General features: G+C 38.6%; 1 protein-coding gene across 6 annotated transcripts in view; it reads right to left on the bottom strand.

Moving 5' to 3' along the window:
- Positions 1–21204, bottom strand: part of LOC106976873 (pantetheinase) — a 66649-nt gene that overhangs the window by 6790 nt on the left and 38655 nt on the right. For all 6 annotated transcript variants that reach the window (XM_027056869.2, XM_053222232.1, XM_053222234.1 and 3 more), the window contains 4 exons: positions 20788–20918; positions 7055–7247; positions 6090–6381; positions 5284–5645 (listed from right to left, as the gene is read on the bottom strand). In XM_027056869.2, the coding sequence (XP_026912670.1) occupies positions 5284–5645; positions 6090–6381; positions 7055–7247; positions 20788–20918 (978 nt within the window). The remainder of the gene's footprint in view (positions 1–5283; positions 5646–6089; positions 6382–7054; positions 7248–20787; positions 20919–21204) is intronic.

Genomic DNA, 21204 nt, shown 5'->3' with positions numbered 1-21204 from the left:
ACAAACCCAAAAAACACATGATTCCAAAAATAGGAGTTCCAGAAGAGGAAACCATGGAGGTGAGGAAATTCTATAAGGTTTCTGAGGAAACAGTAGGAAGAGGGATACACATACAAAGCACCAGGAATCAAAATAACTCAAGAATTCTCAGTAGCAATACAATGACCTTGAATTTTATACTTAAGGAAATCCTCCATCAAATATGAAAGGAAAGGCATTTTGAGACTTGTAAGTTGAAAATATTTTACCACCCACTCAGAGTGATCTTCCAGGAACTTACACCACCAACAACAAAGGAGGTGGGTGGTACTGTGTAAGAAAATATAGTAAGAAATATATATTTGGTCTTTTTCTAGTGCCTGGCAAGAAGAGCTCTAAAATCCTTGGAATTTCCTTAGTGATGAGAGGTGAAATGTGAAAAGAGGGGCTTTTGTTACTAATAACAAGCCTCTTTCAACCACGACTGAGTTCATGTTAATGAGGAGATTTTTGGAGAGCCTTAAATAACCACAGGATGGAAACTGGTGACCAGGGAAACCAACCACCTGGTTAGAGAGCTGGAATTTTCAGCGTCGCCATCCCCACCCCTATATCTGCGGAGGGAAGAGGAGCTGGAGGCTAAATTAAGCACCAATGGTCAATAACTTGAATCAATCATGTCCATGAAATTAAGCCTCCATGAAAATCCCTAAAGTATGGAGTTCAGAGAGAATCCAGGTTGGTGAACAAGAATGCCGTATCTACATGATGGGAAGGTGGCATACCCCAAACTCCATGGGACAGAAACTCCTATGCTTGGGATACTCCCAGACCTTGCCGTATGTGTCTCTTCATCTGGCTGTTCATTTGTATTCTTTGAAATGTCCTCTGTAATAAACTGTTAGTAGTACATAAGGCACTTTCTTAGGTTCTATGAGCCATTCCAGAAAATTAGCAAACCCAAGGCAGAGATCGCAGGAGCCCCTGATTTACAGTCAGTCAGGTCAGAAGCATGGGTGACAACCTGGACTTGCGATTGGAGTCTCAAATGGGGAGGGGACCAGTCTTGTGGGACTGAGCGCTCAGTCTGTGGACTCCACATTAGCTCCTGGTAGAGGATGTCAGACGAGTAAATTTCAGAAGAAACAGTTAAAAGATTCAAAAGTGTTTGCCTTCAGAAAGAAGGACAAGATGGATTAGGGAAGAAACCGGTGTTTCACAAGATTTTAGTGCTGTCTTCTTAGGTGTGCCCATGCATTACTTTTATTAAAATGAAGAAAGAAGTGATAGAGGCAATCCAGGTGGTAGGAAGGGAGAGAACATCTGGCATATGACAAGGACTCAAGAAACAAAGGAGTTGACTCAGGAGCTGCTTGCAATGCAGCCAGTGTTCACGTGAGCAAACCTGGTCGTATAGGTCTGACAGTTAAAAGAAAAGTTTATGTTACTTTTTTTAGCAGCAACAACAACAATAATAAAAGTTAACATTCATTGAGGACTTCTTATGTGTAGGCACGGTGCTGAATTCTTTACATTCATTTGTTAGTTTATATATTTACTTATTTTTAATGTTTATTTCTTTACTTTGATTGGGGGTGGGGGGCAGGGAGAGAGAGAGATTGAGCACGAGCAGGGGAGAGGTAGAGAGAAAGGAAGACAGTGCGGAGCCAGACGTGGGGCTCAAATTCACAAACTGTGAAAGCATGACCTGAGCCAAAATGAAGAGTTAGACGCTCAACTGACTGAGCCACCCGGGTGTCCCTGTTTACATTTATTTATGAAATCAAAGTTCCCCCAAATGCCATAAATAATAATAATAGCTATTATTATTATCATTATTATTATTGTCATCATTCTTACTTCCTCCTAGGATTAAGTTAGGTCCTCTAGTTGTATGGTTTAATTGTCCATGCTACTTTCCTTTGGAAACCTTTGTCCCAGCTAAAATCAACTAGTGATTTCCTTAGTGTTCTCTTCAATGCCTGTGTCCCCACCAGCATTAAGCTCTATGAAGACAGTGACAGTATCTGTCTTGCTCATCTTAATATCCTCAGGCTGTACCAAGTGCTTGCACACAGAAAGCATTACATAAATATTTGGTGAATGAAAATGAATCCACATGTTACAGATGAGGAACCAGGGATTTAAAGAGGTTGGCCCAGGGCCAGGTGGCCACTATACAGTTAAGAAGTGATTTACCCAGAATTTCTGACTCCAGAATCTATGTTCTCACCATGTCATATCCTTAATTTCTTACCCTGTTGGGAAATAGTTTCACATTCTAGAAGAGAGAGGCTGGTGATTTGGATGACTCTTACCTTGGTGGGAGGAAATGGAGAGGACAAAGGGTACAGAAAATAATCTCAGGAGGAAGATCTCCCAGGTTATATGGGGTAAAGGGAATGAACTTTTGTTTAGTTTATTCCTTCTTTATTAATTGATTTACTCAATGATTCTTTAAAATACATAGGCTGCTTCTCCCACTCTTCTATAACCACTGCTATAAATTTTTACCCAATCTTTTACCATCCTCTACTCTAGAAAATGCTACAAGCACCTTCTTTCCCTACGTCCTTAAAATTCACTATAGAACATTTGGAAAATCTCCGTGGCAAGATGCAGAGTTATTGTACCCTTATTTCCCTTTTTTTTTTTTTTTGTCTTCTCTTCTTAGTTAAGAACTAGATGTTGGTGTTACAGAGATTTTTCTGGCATTAGTTATCATCACAGTTAGACTATGAAGGATTATGAATATAATCCAATACCCAAATCCCTCATTCTTAATTCCAAGACCAAACTTCTCTGAAAATAAAGGCTTTTGTAGCACATTGGACATTGAAACCTAACTTGAACTAACATAAGGCTATCCTGTTTTTATTCAAGTTATTTAGGGTGCATAATCCCACGTTTTCCAGCAGACACATTAACACTTTTATCTGGGGTGCTGCTCCAGACTCTGCTGGTGATGTCAGGTACCAGGGCTCCAGCTGAATGTCCCATAAATACTTTGAAACCAGAATATCCATAGCTGAACTGAGCATCTCTCCACTGCCAGCCTGCTCCCCTTCTAACATCCTGAAACATACATTCACCCAGCTGCTCTTGTCGGAAACCTGGCATTCTAGCCCCTCCATTCTGCTTTCCTGTTCTGTATCCAATTAACTACTAAGTTTAGACTTCTACATATTGCCAGAGTCCACACCCTGCTCTTACTCCTACTGACATAATCTTGATACAGGTTTTAATAGGGCTATTTTTAAAATCTAACCAGTCTTTGTGCCCTCGCTCCTCCCTCCACAGTGCTGCCACAGCGATCTAACTCAACAGCAGATCTGATCACATCATTCCCTGGCTGAACACCTTCCCACAGAAGACTGGCACCCACAGAATAAAGCCCAAACCTTAGGAATGACGGGTAAGATCCTGCCAAACGTGATCCTGCCTCTAAGCCCATCTTCCACCAATCCTTGCTTCTTACGTTATGCCTTAGTGACACTGACCCGTATACCCTACTTCTTGGCATGTCCTCACCCTTGCTCACACTCTCCACTCCACCTAGAATTTCCTCTCACTCTTTTTCAGTCTGGAGAATAGCATGAGCATAAGCTCATACATCATGTCTCCAGAAACTTCCCTGAATCCCCAAATCAGGCTAGGTATAGCTCCTTAGTATTTCCTACAACAAAACGTGCACTCTATGTTCTATCACATGCCGATTTGTACTGACATTACCTGGTCCTATGTCTTTCCCCCCTGCTAAATTCTTCAAGAGGAGGGCCTTGGCTTATTCGTCTTCATATCATTAGCACTGAATATATACACCTACTATGTAGTAGGTACTCAACAAGTGTCCAGGTAAAGATGCATTAAGACGGTGCTTATCATACAGCAAACAACATTTTGCACATTGGGTACAGTTCCAGCACTTATGCACAAATATGTGCATCATTTCACATAATATGTCCTTAATAAAGCTGAGCGTAGGATGCCTGGGGAGGTGGACTTGGTGCTACAGGAAGTGTCAGGGCAGCCCTCGGGGTGAAGATAACACCCGAAAAGCACCATGAATGGTGAGGAGGTGGGGCCATCATAGATAAAGGAGACAACCTGTGCAAACATCCAGAGGTTCTGCAGATGCCGGCACACTGGGGATGAAGAAATGCCTCAACATGAGAGGAGCCCAGGGCACATGTGGGTAGAAGTGAGAGAAGAGAACAGAGAGTAGGAAGAGGTACATGTCAAGCATTTCTGAGTAGCTTTTTGGTGAGGAAGTTGATTTGCCAATGAGAAGACAGTGAGGCCTTTTAAGCAAGGCAGGGAAATAATCAGAAATGGCTTTTAGTAATTGGTATAATTAGAGTATGGGAAGTGGATGGGATGGAGCTGAAACTGTCAACAGGAAGCCCTGTTCAGATGTTGCACAGTCTGAGTGACATAGGATAGGAGCCAGATCAAGGAAGAGGAGAGCAGAATGAGAGGAACATGAAAGTTGCTTGTTGCAACTCACCATAGCTCTTCCTTTGATGTTGAGGGCTGCCAGATACCAAGTCTCTGCACCAGTAAACTACTCTACTGCATGTCTCAGAGGTCAACCCTAGATGTCTCCAGGACATACTTAGTGTCAAGTTCTTAAGTAAAAAAAAGCAAAAAAAAAAAAGGGGGGGAGGGGGCTGGGTGGCTCAGTCGGTTGAGCGTCCGACTTCGGCTCAGGTCATGATCTCGCACTTTGTGAGTTTGAGCCCCGTGTTGGGCTCTGTGCTGACAGCCTAGAGCCTGGAGCCTGCTTCGGATTCTGTGCGTGTCTCTCTCTCTCTCTCTCTCTCTCTCTCTCTGCCCCTCCCCACTCATGCTCTGTCTCTCCTGCTCTCGAAAATAAATATTGAAAAAAATTAAAAATAAAAATAAAAAGCTTTAGCGAACATATCAAGAAAATGGGTATGTTTGTTCAGGGAAGAACTATCAGAGGTTAATCATCCTTTAAAATCATCTGTAATTTGATTACTGTGTCATTTTAAATGCGGGTACTGTAAATAAATCTTCTGCCTTTTTCCAGCCAGTTTAAAATTGGACATCTAGGATTGCAAGTTTTGGCAAATAAGAATTCAGGATGCCCAACTAAGTTTGAATTTCAGGTAAATAACAAAATTTTTAGTGTGCATATATCCTCAAAAGTGGGACCCATTTTTTTTCTTGAAGTGGGACACACTTACAATGAAACAACTCATTGTTTATCTGAGAGTCAAATTCAACTGGGTGTCCTATATTTTGCCTGGTTAATGCCCCTGCCAGCAAAGCAAGCATTACCTGTAGATAATAACTCCCTTCGACAATATGTAGTCCATCAAATGCCCCTAGGGCATAAACTTCATCTGGTTTCTTCTCAGACATCTTGTAGCTTAGATGGCAGCAGAGTTCTTTCTGACAAACTGTGTAATTTCCTGTGACTCTTGTGAGCTCCAAGAAGGTGAATTCATCAAAAAACGCAGTACTTTTAAATTCCTGATTTCCTGTGGAGAATGCTTTTATACTACTGGCATAAGAAGCCCAATTTACCACTCCAGGGTCGTATGAAGAAGAATTCAGTCGTGAGATGAGGAGTTTTCCCTCCTTTGTCTTCATGTCATAATGAAATGCTCTTGGAGAGTCAGGTGCATAGATGCCGCTTCCTGAAAGTGATGTTGGAAATGGCATTTGAAATAGAGAAGTGAAAAGGGATTGCATGATTGCTACTGCTATTTTAAACTCACATTAACATTTAGTCTGGCTAAGGTAACTATTTCAGTAATTTCAGTAAAATATACTGACAGGGAAACAGGTGAGAGGAAATCCAACAGGGTTTGCTACTGAGAAGCCAATAAGAGAAACTTTCGGGTCAGAAGTGGTCAATCTTGAGGGGGAAAAAAAAGTGTGCCTGTAAGTTGAACAGAACTAAATAAATCTACAAAACAATTTAGATTGAGATGGATTCTACGGTATGTCACCAGCCAGAGGTGCAAAAAATAAGAGTTGGAAAACATTATATTAAGGAGTACACGTTAGCTAGAAAAAATCATTATTTTGCTTTTTTGGTTATGGCCTAAAGTTTGTACACCTTAGAGATTACACATTACCTGTCATCCTCTTGTGGGGGTGGTGTATGTTGGCTGCAAGGAAGTTAACCCCCATGCCCACTGCCCAAGCCGAGTGGAATTCAACAGCTGATAAATGTGGCAAGACATTCATCCACGCTGTTGGGAAAACTATGGTATCCACGTGGAAATCTTTCACCAGAGTAACAGCGGGATCATGGAAGAGTATATCGAAGCATGTGAAAATGCCAAATCTTCCAAAGATGGTGTCAAAAGTCACAACCTCAGGCTTCTTTGGTACGTTGAATTGATCCTCACCCATGAAAAGGTTGTACTGTAATAAAGAGAAGATGAAGTGGGTAAAAGTCTCTTTTCAGAAGTTGGCCTGGGTGTCAATGTGTCTGAAAAAGTGCAAGCCAACATCTCTTAGTGCCAATTTCATCCATAACCACCGTCCTCACAGGGAAAAAGTGTTACAGAATCAGAGATTACTATGGCTGATAGGAGCCTTTGGTTCAATCTCTACATTTTAGAGATCTGTAGAAGGGAATCCTTATGTATTAAGACCCTATTGAATCCTACAAGACCTAAGAGTAAAATAGATAACTTCTATTTGCCAAGAACACTTAATATTTTCTATAGACAAAATTGCTCCTTTCTTTTCAAAACCAAGTCTATCTGGTAGGTAGTTTTTTTGTTCTAGTCTTGACCCATTGCCAGGGCATGTCCTTAAAAAGACAAAGTCTAAAAGGCAACATTATATTTCAGTGCAGGTACCTCCTGCTGATTCTCACATACTTCCAAAGATACATTCCTGTGTTCCTAAACGCATAGAAAACCTCTTGAGCCTCTTTATAGGAGCTTACCACGCCTAATCATCGTTTTCTATGCTGTCTCTACTCTGCTTCTAAAGTATGCTTATTATAAACATTAATGTTTTTTCCCCTTTTTTCCCACTTTATTTTGTTAAACATTCAGTATCTGAACTGTGTGCAAATTATTTTTACCTTATGGTAGCGTGCCACCAGTTTTCCCTGAGAATCAAACACCACATCAGTGTTGTACTGGTAACGGCCATCAGGGGGACACTGAGGGTCACTGGCATTGCATGGCTTCTTGTCCCCAATATTTGCCACAATGTAGATAGAGTTGTGCTTGGCCAGGCAGCTGAGTCTTTCTTGCACTGGGGTGTGGCCAAACCTAATATGTGTTCATTGGAAGAGGAAAACAAAAATCAAGCTTACCTCTTAATAAAATTCAGCGTTATATTGCCTGAAGCTATTATGTGACATACGCAAAACTAAATTCTAAATAACATAATAGAAGGGAAGGATTAAAACAAGAATAGACTTTGGAGGAAGTACACACTTGTGGGAATTTGGTTGTAGAAAACTGTTCTAGGATAAGATTCTAGGTCATGTATCTTTTTCTTCACAGCATTTATCATCATCTATAATCAGTATTCATTATGTGTTTATCTTATGATCTGTGTCATATCTCATAGATATTTTGGGCAAAGATATACATCTTCTGTTCACTAACCCTGGCAGAAAAGAAGCATTAAAAAAAATATATTTCAATTGAAATAAGAACAACTTGGAATTAAGAGAATTTTGGGAAGATGGCTGAGTACAAAGCACCAGGAATCCATCCTTCCACGTAAATGGTATTTGTGCTGGCAGAATCTAACTGAAATTTTGGAGTCTATTCCAAGGGTTGTGAGTTCCAGGGGGAAGGTTTGGCAGGTGCATAGATGCCGCTTCCTGAAAGCGATGTTGGAAATGGCATTTGAAATAGAAAAGTGAAAAGGGATTGCATGATTGCTATTGCTATTTTAAACTCACAGTAACATCTAGTCTGTCTAAGCTAACTAATTCAGTAATTTCACTAAATTTCACTAAATTTCAGTTAGTTTCAGTCAATTTCAGCTCTTATCATGGGTAGTGGCTACCCATGCTCTACCCCACCCCAAGCCCCATGGCAGGCAGCCATGCAAGTGTTCCTGCAATACTGTGTAGGTAGTTTATGGGATCAGGTTAGACAATAGAAACCCTGTCCTCTAAATATCAGGAAACTGTATTCTGATCACTGATAGCTGCTTCTTATCCTGGAGGTGCAGACACAGGGACAGGTAGCCATTGTTGCATCTCCACCACTATAATGTTGTCAGTCCTTCCCCCACTAACTGAAATAATTTCTAGAGGATTTAAAAAGCCAGAGTCTTCTTCTCTCCCCCTTCTTTAATTTTGCTTTTTTTTCCTTTCTTTTGGGAATCATACATTGAAGGACTAGGATATACAAAAGCAATCATATATATAGGGGATTGTAGAAAGTCGCCACATATGCTCAGGGTAACATAAAGGCTAAGACAAGGCTTCAAAAGATTTTATACCTCAAGCTTATGCCTAGCACAGAAACACCTACAGCAATCAAAACAGATAAACAAGCAAAAGGCAGTAAACCCTGGGGAAGGGGGAAAATTTCATTTCCAGAATTATCACATTTTAAGATTCAAATACCAACTTGTCAACAAAAAAATCATAAGGTATACAAATAAAGAGGAAAGGGTGTCCCCATTCCAAGGAAAATAAGAATAAACCTACAGAAACTATCCTTGAGTACGACCAGATGGCAAACTTCCTGGACAAAGACAAAAACAACGGTTTTAAAGATGCTCAAAGAACTAAAAGCAAATGCAGAGGAAGTCAAGAAAATGATGTGTGAACAAAAAGGAAATATCAATAAAAAAGATGGAAAACCTAAAATAAACCAAAAAGAAATTCCAGAGCTGAAAATTACAGTGTTTAAAATAAAAAAAAAATTACTAAAGGGATTCAGAGATGGATTTGAGTTGGCAGAAGAAAGAATCAATAAACTTAAAGGTAATGCAAATTGAAATGATCGAGTTGAAAGAATAGAAAGAGAAAAAGACTGATGTGAACAAGGCCTAAGGGAGCTGTAGGACACCACCAAGTGGACGAATATACACATTCTAGGAGTTCGAGAAGAGTGAGATAAGGGAACGGAGAGATTATTTGAAGAAATAATGTCCAAAAACTTTCCAAATTTGAATAAAGGCATGACTATAAAGATCCAAGAAGTTAAATGATCTCCAAGAAGGATGAACTCAAAGACACCCATAGCAACACACATTCTAATCAAATTATCAAAAGCCAAAGACAAAATAAGAATGTTGAAGGCCACAAGAGATAAGTGATTGATACCATACAACCAATCCTCAGTAAGATTATCACAGTTTTTAATCAGACACTTTAGAGGCCAGAAAGCAGGGGGCCAATATATTTAAAGCACTGAAAGAAAAAACTTTCAACTAAAAATCCTATATTCAGCAACACTGTCCTTCAAATGTGAGGGGGAAATTAAGATATTCTATGCTAATATCTGACATAATTGACTTTAAATTAAAAAAAAAAGATTTTAAGAGACAGAGAAGAGCATTGTATATTAATATTCACAATACAACAGAGAACTCTTAAAATTCAACAACAACAAAAACGCTGATTTAAAAATGGGCAAAAGACTGGAATAAACTTTTCTCAAAAAAAAAAAAAAGGCCATAAAAATGGCCAATATTACTGGTAGGTCTGTTCTTTCTTTGATAAAAACCCTCAAGAAAGTAGGGATAGAAGGACCATACCTCAAGATCTTAAAACCATATATGAAAGACCCACAACTAATATCATCTTCAATGAGGAAAAATTGAGAGCTTTCCCCTTAACATCCGGAACACGACAGGGATGTCCACTCTCACTACTGTTATTCAACGTAGTGTTGGAAGTCCTGGCCTCAGCAATCAGACAACACAAAGGAATAAAAGGCATCCAAATTGGCAAAGAGGAAGTCAGACTTTTACTCTTTGCAGCCAACATGATACTCTACCTGAAAAACCCAGAAGATTCCACCAAAAAACTGCTAGAACTGATCCATGAATTCAGCAAAGTCACAGGACATAAAATCAACGCACAAAAATCAGTTGCATTCCTATACACCAATAATGAAGCAACAGAAAGAGAAATCAAGGATTCGATCCCATTTACAATTGCACCAAAGCCATAAAATACCTAGGAATAAACCTAACCAAAGAGGTGAAAAATCTATACACTGAGAACTATAGAAACTTTATGAAAGAACTTGAAGAAGACACGCACACAAAAAGGAAAAATATTCCGTGCTCAAGGATTGGAAGAACAAATATTGTTAAAGTGTTGATACTACCCAAAGCAATGTATATATTCAATGCAATCCCTATCAAAATAACACCAGCATTCGTCACAGAGCTAGAACAAACAATCTTAAAATTTGTATGGAACCAGAAAAGACCCCGTATAGCCAAAGCAATCCTGAAAAAGAAAACCAAAGATGGAGGCATCACAATCCTGGACTTCAAGCTGTATTCCAAAGCTGTAATCATCAAGACAGTATGGTACTGGAACAAAAACAGATACATAGATCAATGGAACATAATAGAGAACCCAGAAATGGACCCACAAACGTATGGCCAGCTAATCTTTGACAAAGCAGGAAAGAACAGTCAATGGAATATAGACAGTCCCTTCAGTAAATGTTACTGGGAAAACTGGATAGAGACATGCAGAAGAATGAACCTGGGCCACTTTCTTACACCATACACAAAAATAAACTCAAAATGGATGAAAGACCTAAACTTGAGACAGGAAGCCATCAAAATCCTAGAGGAGAAAGCAGGCAAAAATCTCTGACCTCAGCCGCAGCAACTTCTTACACAACATGTCTCCAGAGGCAAGAGAAACAAAAGCAAACATGAACTATTGGGACCTCATCAAGATAAAAAGCTTCTGCACCTTGAAGGAAACAATCAACAAAACTAAAAGGCAACCAATGGAATGGGAGAAGATATTTGCAAATGACATATCAGATAAAGCATTAGTATCCAAAATCTATAAAGAACTTATCAAACTCAACACCCAAAAACAAACAGTCCAATGAAGAAATGGGCAAAAGATGTGAATAGGCACTTTTCCAAAGAAGCCATCCAGATGGCTAACAGACACATGAAAATATGCTCAACATCACTCATCATTAGGGAAATACAAATTAAAACCTCACATCTGTCAGAATGACTAAAATTAACAACGCAGGCAACTACAATGTTGGTGAGGATGTGGAGAAAGAGGATCTCTTTTGCACTGCTGATGGTGCAGCCACTCTCAAAAACAGTGTGAAGGTTCCTCAAAAAATTAAAACTAGAACTACCCTACGATCCAGCAATTGCACTACTAGGTATTTATCCAAGGGATACAGGTGTGTGTTTCGAAGGGGCACATGACCCCAATGTTTATAGCAACACTATCGACAATAGCTGAAGTATGGAAAGCGCCCAAATGTCCATTGACTGACGAGTGGATAAAGAAGATGTGGTATATACAATGGAGTATTACTTGGCAATCAAAAAGAATGAAATCTTGCCATTTGCAACTACATGGATGGAACCAGAGGGTTTTATGCTAAGTGAAATTAGTCAGAGAAAGACAAATATCATATGAGTTCACTCAGAAGTGGAGTTTAAGAAACAAAACAGATGAACATAAGAGAAGGGAAACAAAAATAATATAACAACAGAGAGGGAGACGAACCATAAGAGACTCTTATATACAGAGAACAAACTGACGGTTGCTGGCAGGGTGTTGGGTAGGGGGTTAAATGGGCTAAATGGGTAAGGGACATTAAGGAAGACACTTGGGATGGGGACTGGGTGTTACACATAGAGGGTGGATCACTGGAATCTACTCCTGAAATCATTATTGCACTATATGCTAACTAACTTGGATGTAAATTAAACAATCAATCAATCAATCAAAAAATTTTTAAAGGAATAAAAAAAGGATGTTATATTTTGTCAAAAGCTTTTTTCCGCATCTATTGAGAGGATCATGTGGTTCTTATCCTTTCTTTTATTAATGTGATGTATCACATTGATTGATTTGCAGATATTGAACCAGCCCTGCATCCCATAAATAAATCCCACTGGATCGTGGTGAATAATTCTTTTAGTGTATTGTTTGATGTGGTTTGCTAGGACTTATTGAGAATTTTTGCATACGTGTTCATGCAAAAATGTTGGTGGGGTCTTTGTCTGGTTTTGGAATCAAGGTAATGCTGGCCTTGTAGAAACAGTTTGGAAGTTTTCCTTCTGTTTCTATTTTTTGGGACAGCTTCAAAAGAATAGGTGTTAACTCTTTAGATGTTTGATAGAATTCCCCTGGAAAGCCTTCCAGCTCTGGACTCTTGTTTCTTGGGAGATTTTTGATTACCGATTCACTTTCTTTACTGGTTATGGATCTGTTCAAATTTTCCCTGTTTCAGTTTGGCAGTTTATGTTTCTAGGAATTTGTCCATTTCTTCCAGATTGTCCAATTTGTTGGCATATAATTGTTCATGATATTCTATTATTGTTTGCATTCCTGTGGTGTTGGTTGTGATCTCTCCTCTTTCATTCATGATTTTTAAAAAATTTTTAATGTTTATTTACTTTTGAGACAGAGAGACAGAGCACAAGCAGGGAAGAGGCAGAGAGAGAGGGAGACACAGAATCTGAAGCAGGCTCCAGGCTCTGAGCTGTCAGCACGGAGCCCGATGCGAGGCTTGAACTCACAAGCCGTGAGATCATGACCTGAGCTGAAGTTGGACGCTTAACTGAGTGAGACACCCAGGCACCCACATTCGTGATTTTATGAATTTGGGTCCTTTCCTTTTTCTTTTTGATCAATCTGGCTAGGGGGTTATCAATTTATTAATTCTTTCTAATAATCAGCTCCTGGTTTCATTGATCTGTTCTCCTGTTGTTGCTTTTTCTCGATATCATTGATTTCTGCTCTACACTTTACTGTTTCCCTTCTACTGTTGGTTTGGGGCTTAATTTGCTCTTCTTTTTCCAAATGTTTTAGGTGTAAGGTTAGGTTGTGTATTTGAGACCTTTCTTCCTTCTTCAGAAAGGCCTCGGTTGCTATATACTTCCCTCTTATAACCATCTTTGCTGCATCCCAGAGGTTTTGGACTGTCATGTTTTCATTTTCATTGGCTTCCGTGTACTTTTTAATTTCCTCTTTAATTTCTTGGTTAATTCATTCATTCTTTAATAGGATGTTCTTTAATCTCCAAGAATTCAGGGTCTTTCCAAATTTTTTCTTGTGGTTGATTTCAAGTTTCATAGTGTTATGGTTTGAAAATATGCAAGGTATGATCACAATTTTTTGTATACTTGTTGAGGGCTGATTTGTGTCCCAGTAAGTGATCTATACTGGAGAATGTTCCATGTGCACTTGAGAAGAATGTGTATTCTGCTGCTTTAGGATGAAATGTTCCGAATATATCTGTTAAGTCCATCTGGTTGAGTGTGTCATTCAAAGCCATTGTTTCCTTGTTGATTTTCTGTGTATATGGTCTGTCCATTGCTGTAAGTGAGGTGTTGAGGTCCCCTACCATTATGGTATTATTATCAATGAGTTTCTTTATGTTTGTGATTAACTGGTTTATATATTTGGGTGGCTGCATATTGGAGGCATAAATATTTACATCATTATATCTTATTGGTGGATAGACCCCTTAATTATAATATAATGCCCTTCTTCATCTCTTGTTACAGTCTTTATTTTAAAATCTAGTTTGTCTGATATAAGTATGGCTACCCCAGCTTTCTTTTGATGACCATTATCATGATAGATGATTCTCCATCCTCTTAGTTCCACTCTGCAGGTGTCTTTAAGTCTATAATGAGTCTTTTGTAAGCAACATATAGATGGGTCTTGTTTTCTTATGCATTCTGATACCCTATGTCTTTTGATTGGAGAATTTAGTCCATTGACATTTATAGTGAGTACTGCAAGATGTGAATTTAGTGCCATTGTGTTCCCTGTAGCATTGGTGTTTCTGGTAATGTTCTCTGGTCCTTTCTAGTGTTTGTTGCTTTTGGTATTTTTTGTTTTGTTTGGTCTTTTCTCCACTCACAGGGTCCCCCTTAAAATTTCTTGCAGGGCTGGTTTAGTGGTAACAAACTCCTTTAGTTTTTGTTTGTCTGGGAAACTCTTTATCTCTCCTATTTTGAATGACGGCCTTGCTGGATAAAGAATTCTTGGCTGCATATATCCTGCAACACATTGAATATATCCTGTCACTCCTTTCTGGACTGCCAAGTTTCTGTGGATAGGTCTGCTGTGCACCTGATCTGTCTTCCCTTATAGGTTAAGGACGTTTTTTCCCTGGCCACTTTTATAATTCTTTCCTTGTCTATGTATTTTGTGAATTTGACTGTGATAGGTCTTGGTGATGGTTGGTTTTTGTTGAATCTAATGGGAGTTCTCTGTGCTTCTTGGATTTTGATGTCTGTGAACTTCCCCAGACTAAGGAAAGTTTTCCACTATAATTTGCTCACATAAATCTTCTGCCTCTTTTTCTCTCTATTCATCTTCTGGGACTCTTATGATTTGGATGCTATTCCTTGTTGACAAGTCACTGAGTTCTCTAATTGTATCATGATCTTTTGTCTTTGTTTCCCTCCTTTTTTTCTGCTTCATTATCCTCCATAATTTTATCTTCTCTACCATGGATTCGCTGCTCTGCTCTGCCCATCCTTGCCATCGTGGCATCATTCAAGATTGCATCTTGGTTATAGCATTTTTAATCTCATCCCGACTAGATTTTATTTCTTTTATCTCCACAGAGAGGGACTCTATGCTTTCTTCAAAAGCAGCTAATATTCCTATTATTGTGGCTATAAATCCTAGTTCAGACATCTTGCTTATATCTGTATTGACTAAGCCCCTGGCTGTCATTTCCTCCTGTTCTTTATTTTGGGGTAAATTCCTTCATTTTGTCATTTTGGAGGAAGAAAAAAATTAATAAGATTAAAAATTAAAATTAAAAAATTAAACACAAAGCAAAAAATCAAATAAAGGAAGCTAGATCCTAGCTGTTTTGTGTGTTTTGGTCTGCTTGTTGAAAGAAGCTTGATATAATAGAGTAAAAAAAGGAAAGAAAAAAAAGTAAGAAAAAATTTTAAATAAAATAGTTTATATAATAAAATAAAATGAAATAGAATAAAAATTTTTTAAATAAAAAATAATGTAAAAAAGAAATAAAAATAAATGTTTCTCTTTCTGTATCCAAGAAAGAGGATGGAACGAAAGAAAAGAGAAAACAATTTAAGCAAAAACAGAAGGAAAGAAAAGGAACAAATAAATGAATCAGCAAACAGAGTGAACTCTGGATGAAGTTACATCCAGTTTCTTCTAGAACTGAAACTATGAAACCTTCTATAGTCCATACACTAAACAGGTGGAGTGGCTTGTGCTGGTTTTCTAGGGGATGTGCTTGGAGGGTGCAGTTGGGCAGGGCTTGGTGTAATGGTTCCATTCTTTACTAGGTGGTGCTGCTTAGCTTACTGGGGTGGATCAGTGTGGCATGCATGTGCATGTGCACTTGCATGTGTGTGGGAAAGGTGGAAATGGCTTCACCCAGCTCCCTAATCTCTAAAACAGGAACTCTGTGCTCTTACCGACTTACAGTCAAGCACCACTCCTTTGTCCGAGGCCTCTGTCCACTCCCCACCTCTACCTTGTCCGTGTCCAAGCTGTCCACCTGCCAGGTGACATCTGTTTCCAGAGTTTTATCTCAGATGGGGTTGTGTTTTAAAATCCCACACTTCAGAGACCCCCGTGGCTTGGACCCATCTGACTCTCTGGGGAAGGGTCTTGTTGAGCATTGGCCAGGCCTTGGCTTGCCCCAGAAAACATTTGTGCAATTGTTCAATAGCAGAGATTCAGAGATTATGGCAAATTACAACACACAGCCAGTGCCAGATTTCACTGCACTCTGGAGTCTTTGTCCCAATACCAGCAAACGTGGCCGCTCTCCAGCGTCTGCTGGGACCTTTGCCTATGGGGAGAATGTATGGCCTTTACCAAATGCTTTCCAAGCAAGGGAACTGCTTCCCCTGTGTGGCACATGGACCCCTCAGACCCCACTGCCTGCTCCTGGGAATTCACGCTACTTCCTCACCAGAGTACCACCAGGCATTGAGCTCAGAAACTTCACACTCTGCACTCCGCTGTTTATAGAATCCTGGTGGTAATGCTCTCCTTTCTTCCCATCAACGGTTTTGGGGAACAGATTTCTTGATCAGGCCCCTGCAAGTATTTTCACTGTTTCCCTCTCTTTCTCTCCAGCTACTTTTGGGGGAGTACTTTTCTTGCACAATCTGATGTGCTGCACTCTCCCCCTTTCTCTTTCTCTGTCCTCTCTCTGCAAAAACAGCTCCCTAGCCTCTGTGGCTATTCTCTCCCCCTGTTCACCTTTCCATGCTATGTACCTGCCGAGTTTTGTGGCTCAAATTATGCAGATTGTTGTGTTAATCCTCAGATCAGTTTCTTAGGTGTTCAAAATGGTTTGGAGCTGATCTACCTGTGTTTCAGAGGTGAAACAAGCTCAGGGTCTCGATGCTGCTCCTTTGATTTGATTTTCTTTCTTTCTTTTTTTTTTTTAAGTTTATTTATTTTTGAGACAGAGAGAGACAGAGCATGAACCGGGGAGGTCAGAGAGAGAGGGAGACACAGAATCCGAAGCAGGCTCCAGGCTCTGAGCTGTCAGCACAGAGCCTGACGTGGGGCTCGAACTCACGGACTGTGAGATCATGACCTGAGCCAAAGTCGGATGCTTAACCGACTGAGCCACCCAGGTGCCCCTCCTGTGATTTGATTTTCATCAGAGGTGCTTGGCCAGATTATTATTTCCCTTTGTATTTCAGAGACTTGTTACAAGATGCAGAGCTTCTACTTGTTTCAAGGATGAGAACCTAGTTATGGACAACAGGACCTGTCCTTTTATGGGCCTGCCTGGTCTTCACTGAGCGTTTTCTCTCAGGAAGTTTCTGCCTCTGGCAACACCAATTTCAAGGAGATTATCCCCCATGTTTTCTTCTAGGATTTTTATTGTTTAGGTCTTATATTTAAGTCTTTAACCCCTTTTGAGTTAATTTTTGTGAATGGTGTAAGACAAAGGTTCAATTTTACTCTTTTGCATGTGAATATAAAGTTTTCCCAACACCATTTATTGAACAGACTGTCCTCTCCCCATTGAGTATTCCTGGCTCTTTAGTCAAATGTTCATTGATCATATACACATGGTATATTTCTGGGCTCTCGAGTCTGTTCAACTGGTCTATGTGTTTCTTTTTCTTGCCTAATTGCTCTGGCTAAGACTTCCAGTACTAATTAAATAGGAGTACTGATACTGTCTTTTCTTGATCTTAGAGAGAAAATCTTCAAATTTCATCACTGAATATGATGTTAGCTGTGGGCTTGCTATTTATGGCCTTCATTATGTTGAGGTATGTTCCTTTTATACCCATTTTGTTGAAAGTTTCTAAAATGAAAGGATGTTGAATTTTGTCAAATGATTTTTCTGTATCTATTGAAATGATATGTTTTTTATATTTCATTCTATTAATGTGGTGTATCATATGCTTCGATTACATGCGTTGAAACATTCTTGCATCCCAGGGACAAATTCCACTTAACCATGGTCTATGATCCTTTTGATATGCTGTTGAATTTGGTTTGCTAGTATTTTGGTAAGAATTTTTACATCTATATTCATCAGGGATATTGGGCTGTAGTTTTATTTTATTGTGGTATCCTTACCTAACTCTGGCATTAAGGTAATGTTGGCCTCATAAAATAAGTTTGGGACTATTCTCTCCTCTTAAATTTTTTGGATGAGTTTGAGATTAACTGGAATTAATTATTCTTTAAAAGTTTGATAAAATTTATCTGTGAGCCATCTGGTTCTGGGCTTTCCTTTGTTGAGAGTTTTTTGATTACTGATCCAATATCCTTACTCATTATCAGTGTGTTCAGATTCTCTATTTCTTCATGATTTGGTCTTGGTAGGTTGCCTGTTTCTAGAAATCTATGAATTTCTTCTAAATTGTCCAATTTGTCGACATATAATTGTTCAGAGTAGTGTCTTATGATCTGTAGTACTTCTTTGATATCATATAAACATAATGTCTCCTCTTTCATTTCTAAAAATATGGCATGCTTCAGGAATTTGCATGTTATCCTTGTGCAAGGGCCACAAGGTTTTGGGTTTTGCTAGATAAAAAAGAGTTCTGGAGGTGGATGATGGTGATGGTCGAACAACAACATAAACAGACTTAATACTACTGACAGCACATTTAAAAAGGGTTAAGATGGTAAATTTTATGTTATGTGTATTTTACCCCAGTAAAGAATATTAGAAAAAAGTAACCTTTTGTAGGCTAAGAAAAGGGAAATCTTGTTCAGGGAACTAGTCAATCTGGTTGGTGCAGAGGCATCCTTAAGGAAGAAAAGGGAAGAGGAAATTTAAAAAGATGCATTTGGGGTCATAAAAGATAGAGCTCAGCACAAGAAGCTAAAAAGCTTATTTTAAATTTAACAGACAGAAAAGTACCATTAAAGGTTTTAAGGACAGAAGTAACATGATCTCAATTATTTTTCAGATAATAGGGCATTAGGGTATAGAATTGTTGGGAAACTGTTGGAATAGTTCAAGTTAAAAGCAACAAGGGTTGGGCTAGGGCGATGCCAGACAGTATGGAAAACTGGAAATATTGGAACATTTGTTAATGTTTGATTTCTTTATTCTTTATCATGTTACCAAGTTGTCCCAGTAAATCAACTAAAATACAATCTTCAAAAGTGAGACCTCAGAATATATAACATATAGCCATATGTACTCTACTGGCACAATCCTTAAATATTAAATGGTTAATACTAGGTTATTGAAGAATAGCTGAGAAGGGTAAAATTACTGTTGAATGAATGGGATATTGGTGCCATCTGCTGGAGCTTTCTTTGAGTATCAAATCTATACTGTTAGATCTACAAATTGGTAAAATTAACATAAGCAATTATCTACAAAACATATCCTTAAAAAAGACAATGAGGATGATAAACCACATGTAAAAATTATTATTTTAATGCATTTATATAAAGAACAACTATTTGATAGTTGTTCTCCCTGTTTTCTTCAATTAATTCCTGAACGACATAGATGTAAGCACAACACATTGAACCACTTGAAACATATTTAGCCCAAGTCTTTTCAGATCTCCACAAATGGTAGAATAGTATATTGAAATAGAAGCCTGGTGTTTGGGATTTCTTAAACAGTCCCAATTACATATTTCCCTCCTTTCTATTAACCTTGAAAGTACATCAGATATTCTAATATATTTACATTTAAACCACATTTTTCAGACTGTTTACTCTATCCAGGAAAGGCTCCAAAATGCTTTGTTAGAAAATACACCCATATTACCTACTCACTCACTTCTTCCAAGTCTCTGTTTAGATGTTACCATGGAGTTGACTGATGACCAAAAATTTAAGCCCCATGCTTTCTGCCATATTCACTGGTCCTGCTTTTGTTTTTCTCTGTAACATTTACCTTTGCTACATGGTATAGAGCAGTAGATAGATAACAGCTAAATAGATATTATCTTTTTTTCATTGACTATCTCCCCACAGTAGAATATAAGCTCCAGGAAGACAGAGATTTTTAATCTATTTTGTCTACTCTACTGTCCAGAATAGTGAGTGCCTGAACATAATAAGTACACACACAAAAAAAAATGTTGAATAGATGAGTGAAGGCAAGGAATGGAGATGTCATTAGTTGATGGAAAAAAAGAAGAGCAACCAGATTTCTTGAAATGAGATGTATGGAAGGGTCTGGTGGGGATTTCCAGGAGACCCTTGGAAATGTGGTTCTGGGAAAAAGTCATTCAGAAGCAAGTGAAGTCAATACATAATGAAAGTGAACACAGAGTGTTGCCCTTTAAGAACCAAAAATCTGGCATGAGAGGTGGTCAAATAAAAAATAATCACGATACAATGAAATATGAAGATAGTAGACGATTAAGATAAATAATACTGAACTGTGTCAAAATCAAGGTGTCTCTATACGCAGTTACAGTGGTTAGTTTGCATGGTTTTGAGAGCATTTCCAAAACGGGAGTTCCTAATGATGTTAGCAATAGCACATTTGGAAAGAAGTGAGTTAACAGAAATAATTTTCTTAAATCTATAAGGTATTGCTTTGCTTACGTTAAAAAAAAATAGTGCTGCTTTCATCATACATTATATTTCTTTAGTTTACGCCAGACTTAAACCACTCACACAGTTCTAGGACACCAATAATTACCTTAAGCTCTCAGGATTTCATTCACATTAACCTCATTTAGCTATCTTATTGATGTAAAAGGGAAATTTTTAATCTTAAACTAACATGTGACTCTATTTTGCCATTTTCTCACAGTTTTCAGATTACAGTGCCCACATGGGGAAACAATTTTTTGTTCACTGGTAAGAAGTCAGAGACTAGAGTTTGATTCTGGTTCTCCCACTAACCAACTACCCCTGTAAACCATAAGCAAGTTACGCTATTGTCTTCCAGATTCATTCTCTCAATGAAAATATATTCACAATTTGGTGGTTTCTATGAGACCTTCCAACACTGATCTCTGTGATTTCACAATTCATATTCGCTTCCCTAATAAATGTACCCATAGGAGGTGAAAAATAATAAAATCATCTTGAGCTTCGAGTTGATAGTGAATCTTATGCACTGATCTTCTACAAAGTTCTCCCAGGTACAGTAAGTTCATGTTCATGATTGAATTGTCCACCATCTGTTTCTTTACCTGTTGGGATAATTACAAGGGATCCAGTTCACTCGAGGGTCTGGGATATCCTCCAAGTATGGATAGATAGTTTCTCTGTTAAAATTCCAGCCATAGATACCATCTTCTGGAGTCACAATAATATGTGCACCCTGTGAAAAATGTAGCTTAATTGAAATATTTCTCAATTGAGGAAAGGATCCAAGAAGGGTTTATAAGAGGACCTGAGCAACTGAGTGGATGAGAAACAACCATCCAGGCTTTCTTTTTTTTTCCCCCTTTCAATCCTAATCCTTTGTTTTCACTATTTTTAGAATTTATTTTCTTGGTCCAGCCATTTTTATTGTCTAATCCCACCGTCGCCATTTCTATACAACTTTTTCATTTTTCCATAAACATCAATAGCCTTACATGTTTGCCATCCACTGCAGTTAACTG

Source organism: Acinonyx jubatus, chromosome B2 (genome assembly GCF_027475565.1).
Source record: "Acinonyx jubatus isolate Ajub_Pintada_27869175 chromosome B2, VMU_Ajub_asm_v1.0, whole genome shotgun sequence".
Classification (NCBI taxonomy): Eukaryota; Metazoa; Chordata; class Mammalia; order Carnivora; family Felidae; genus Acinonyx; species Acinonyx jubatus.
Note: the sequence above shows the minus strand (reverse complement) of the source record. Positions and strands in the feature narration are given on the sequence as shown.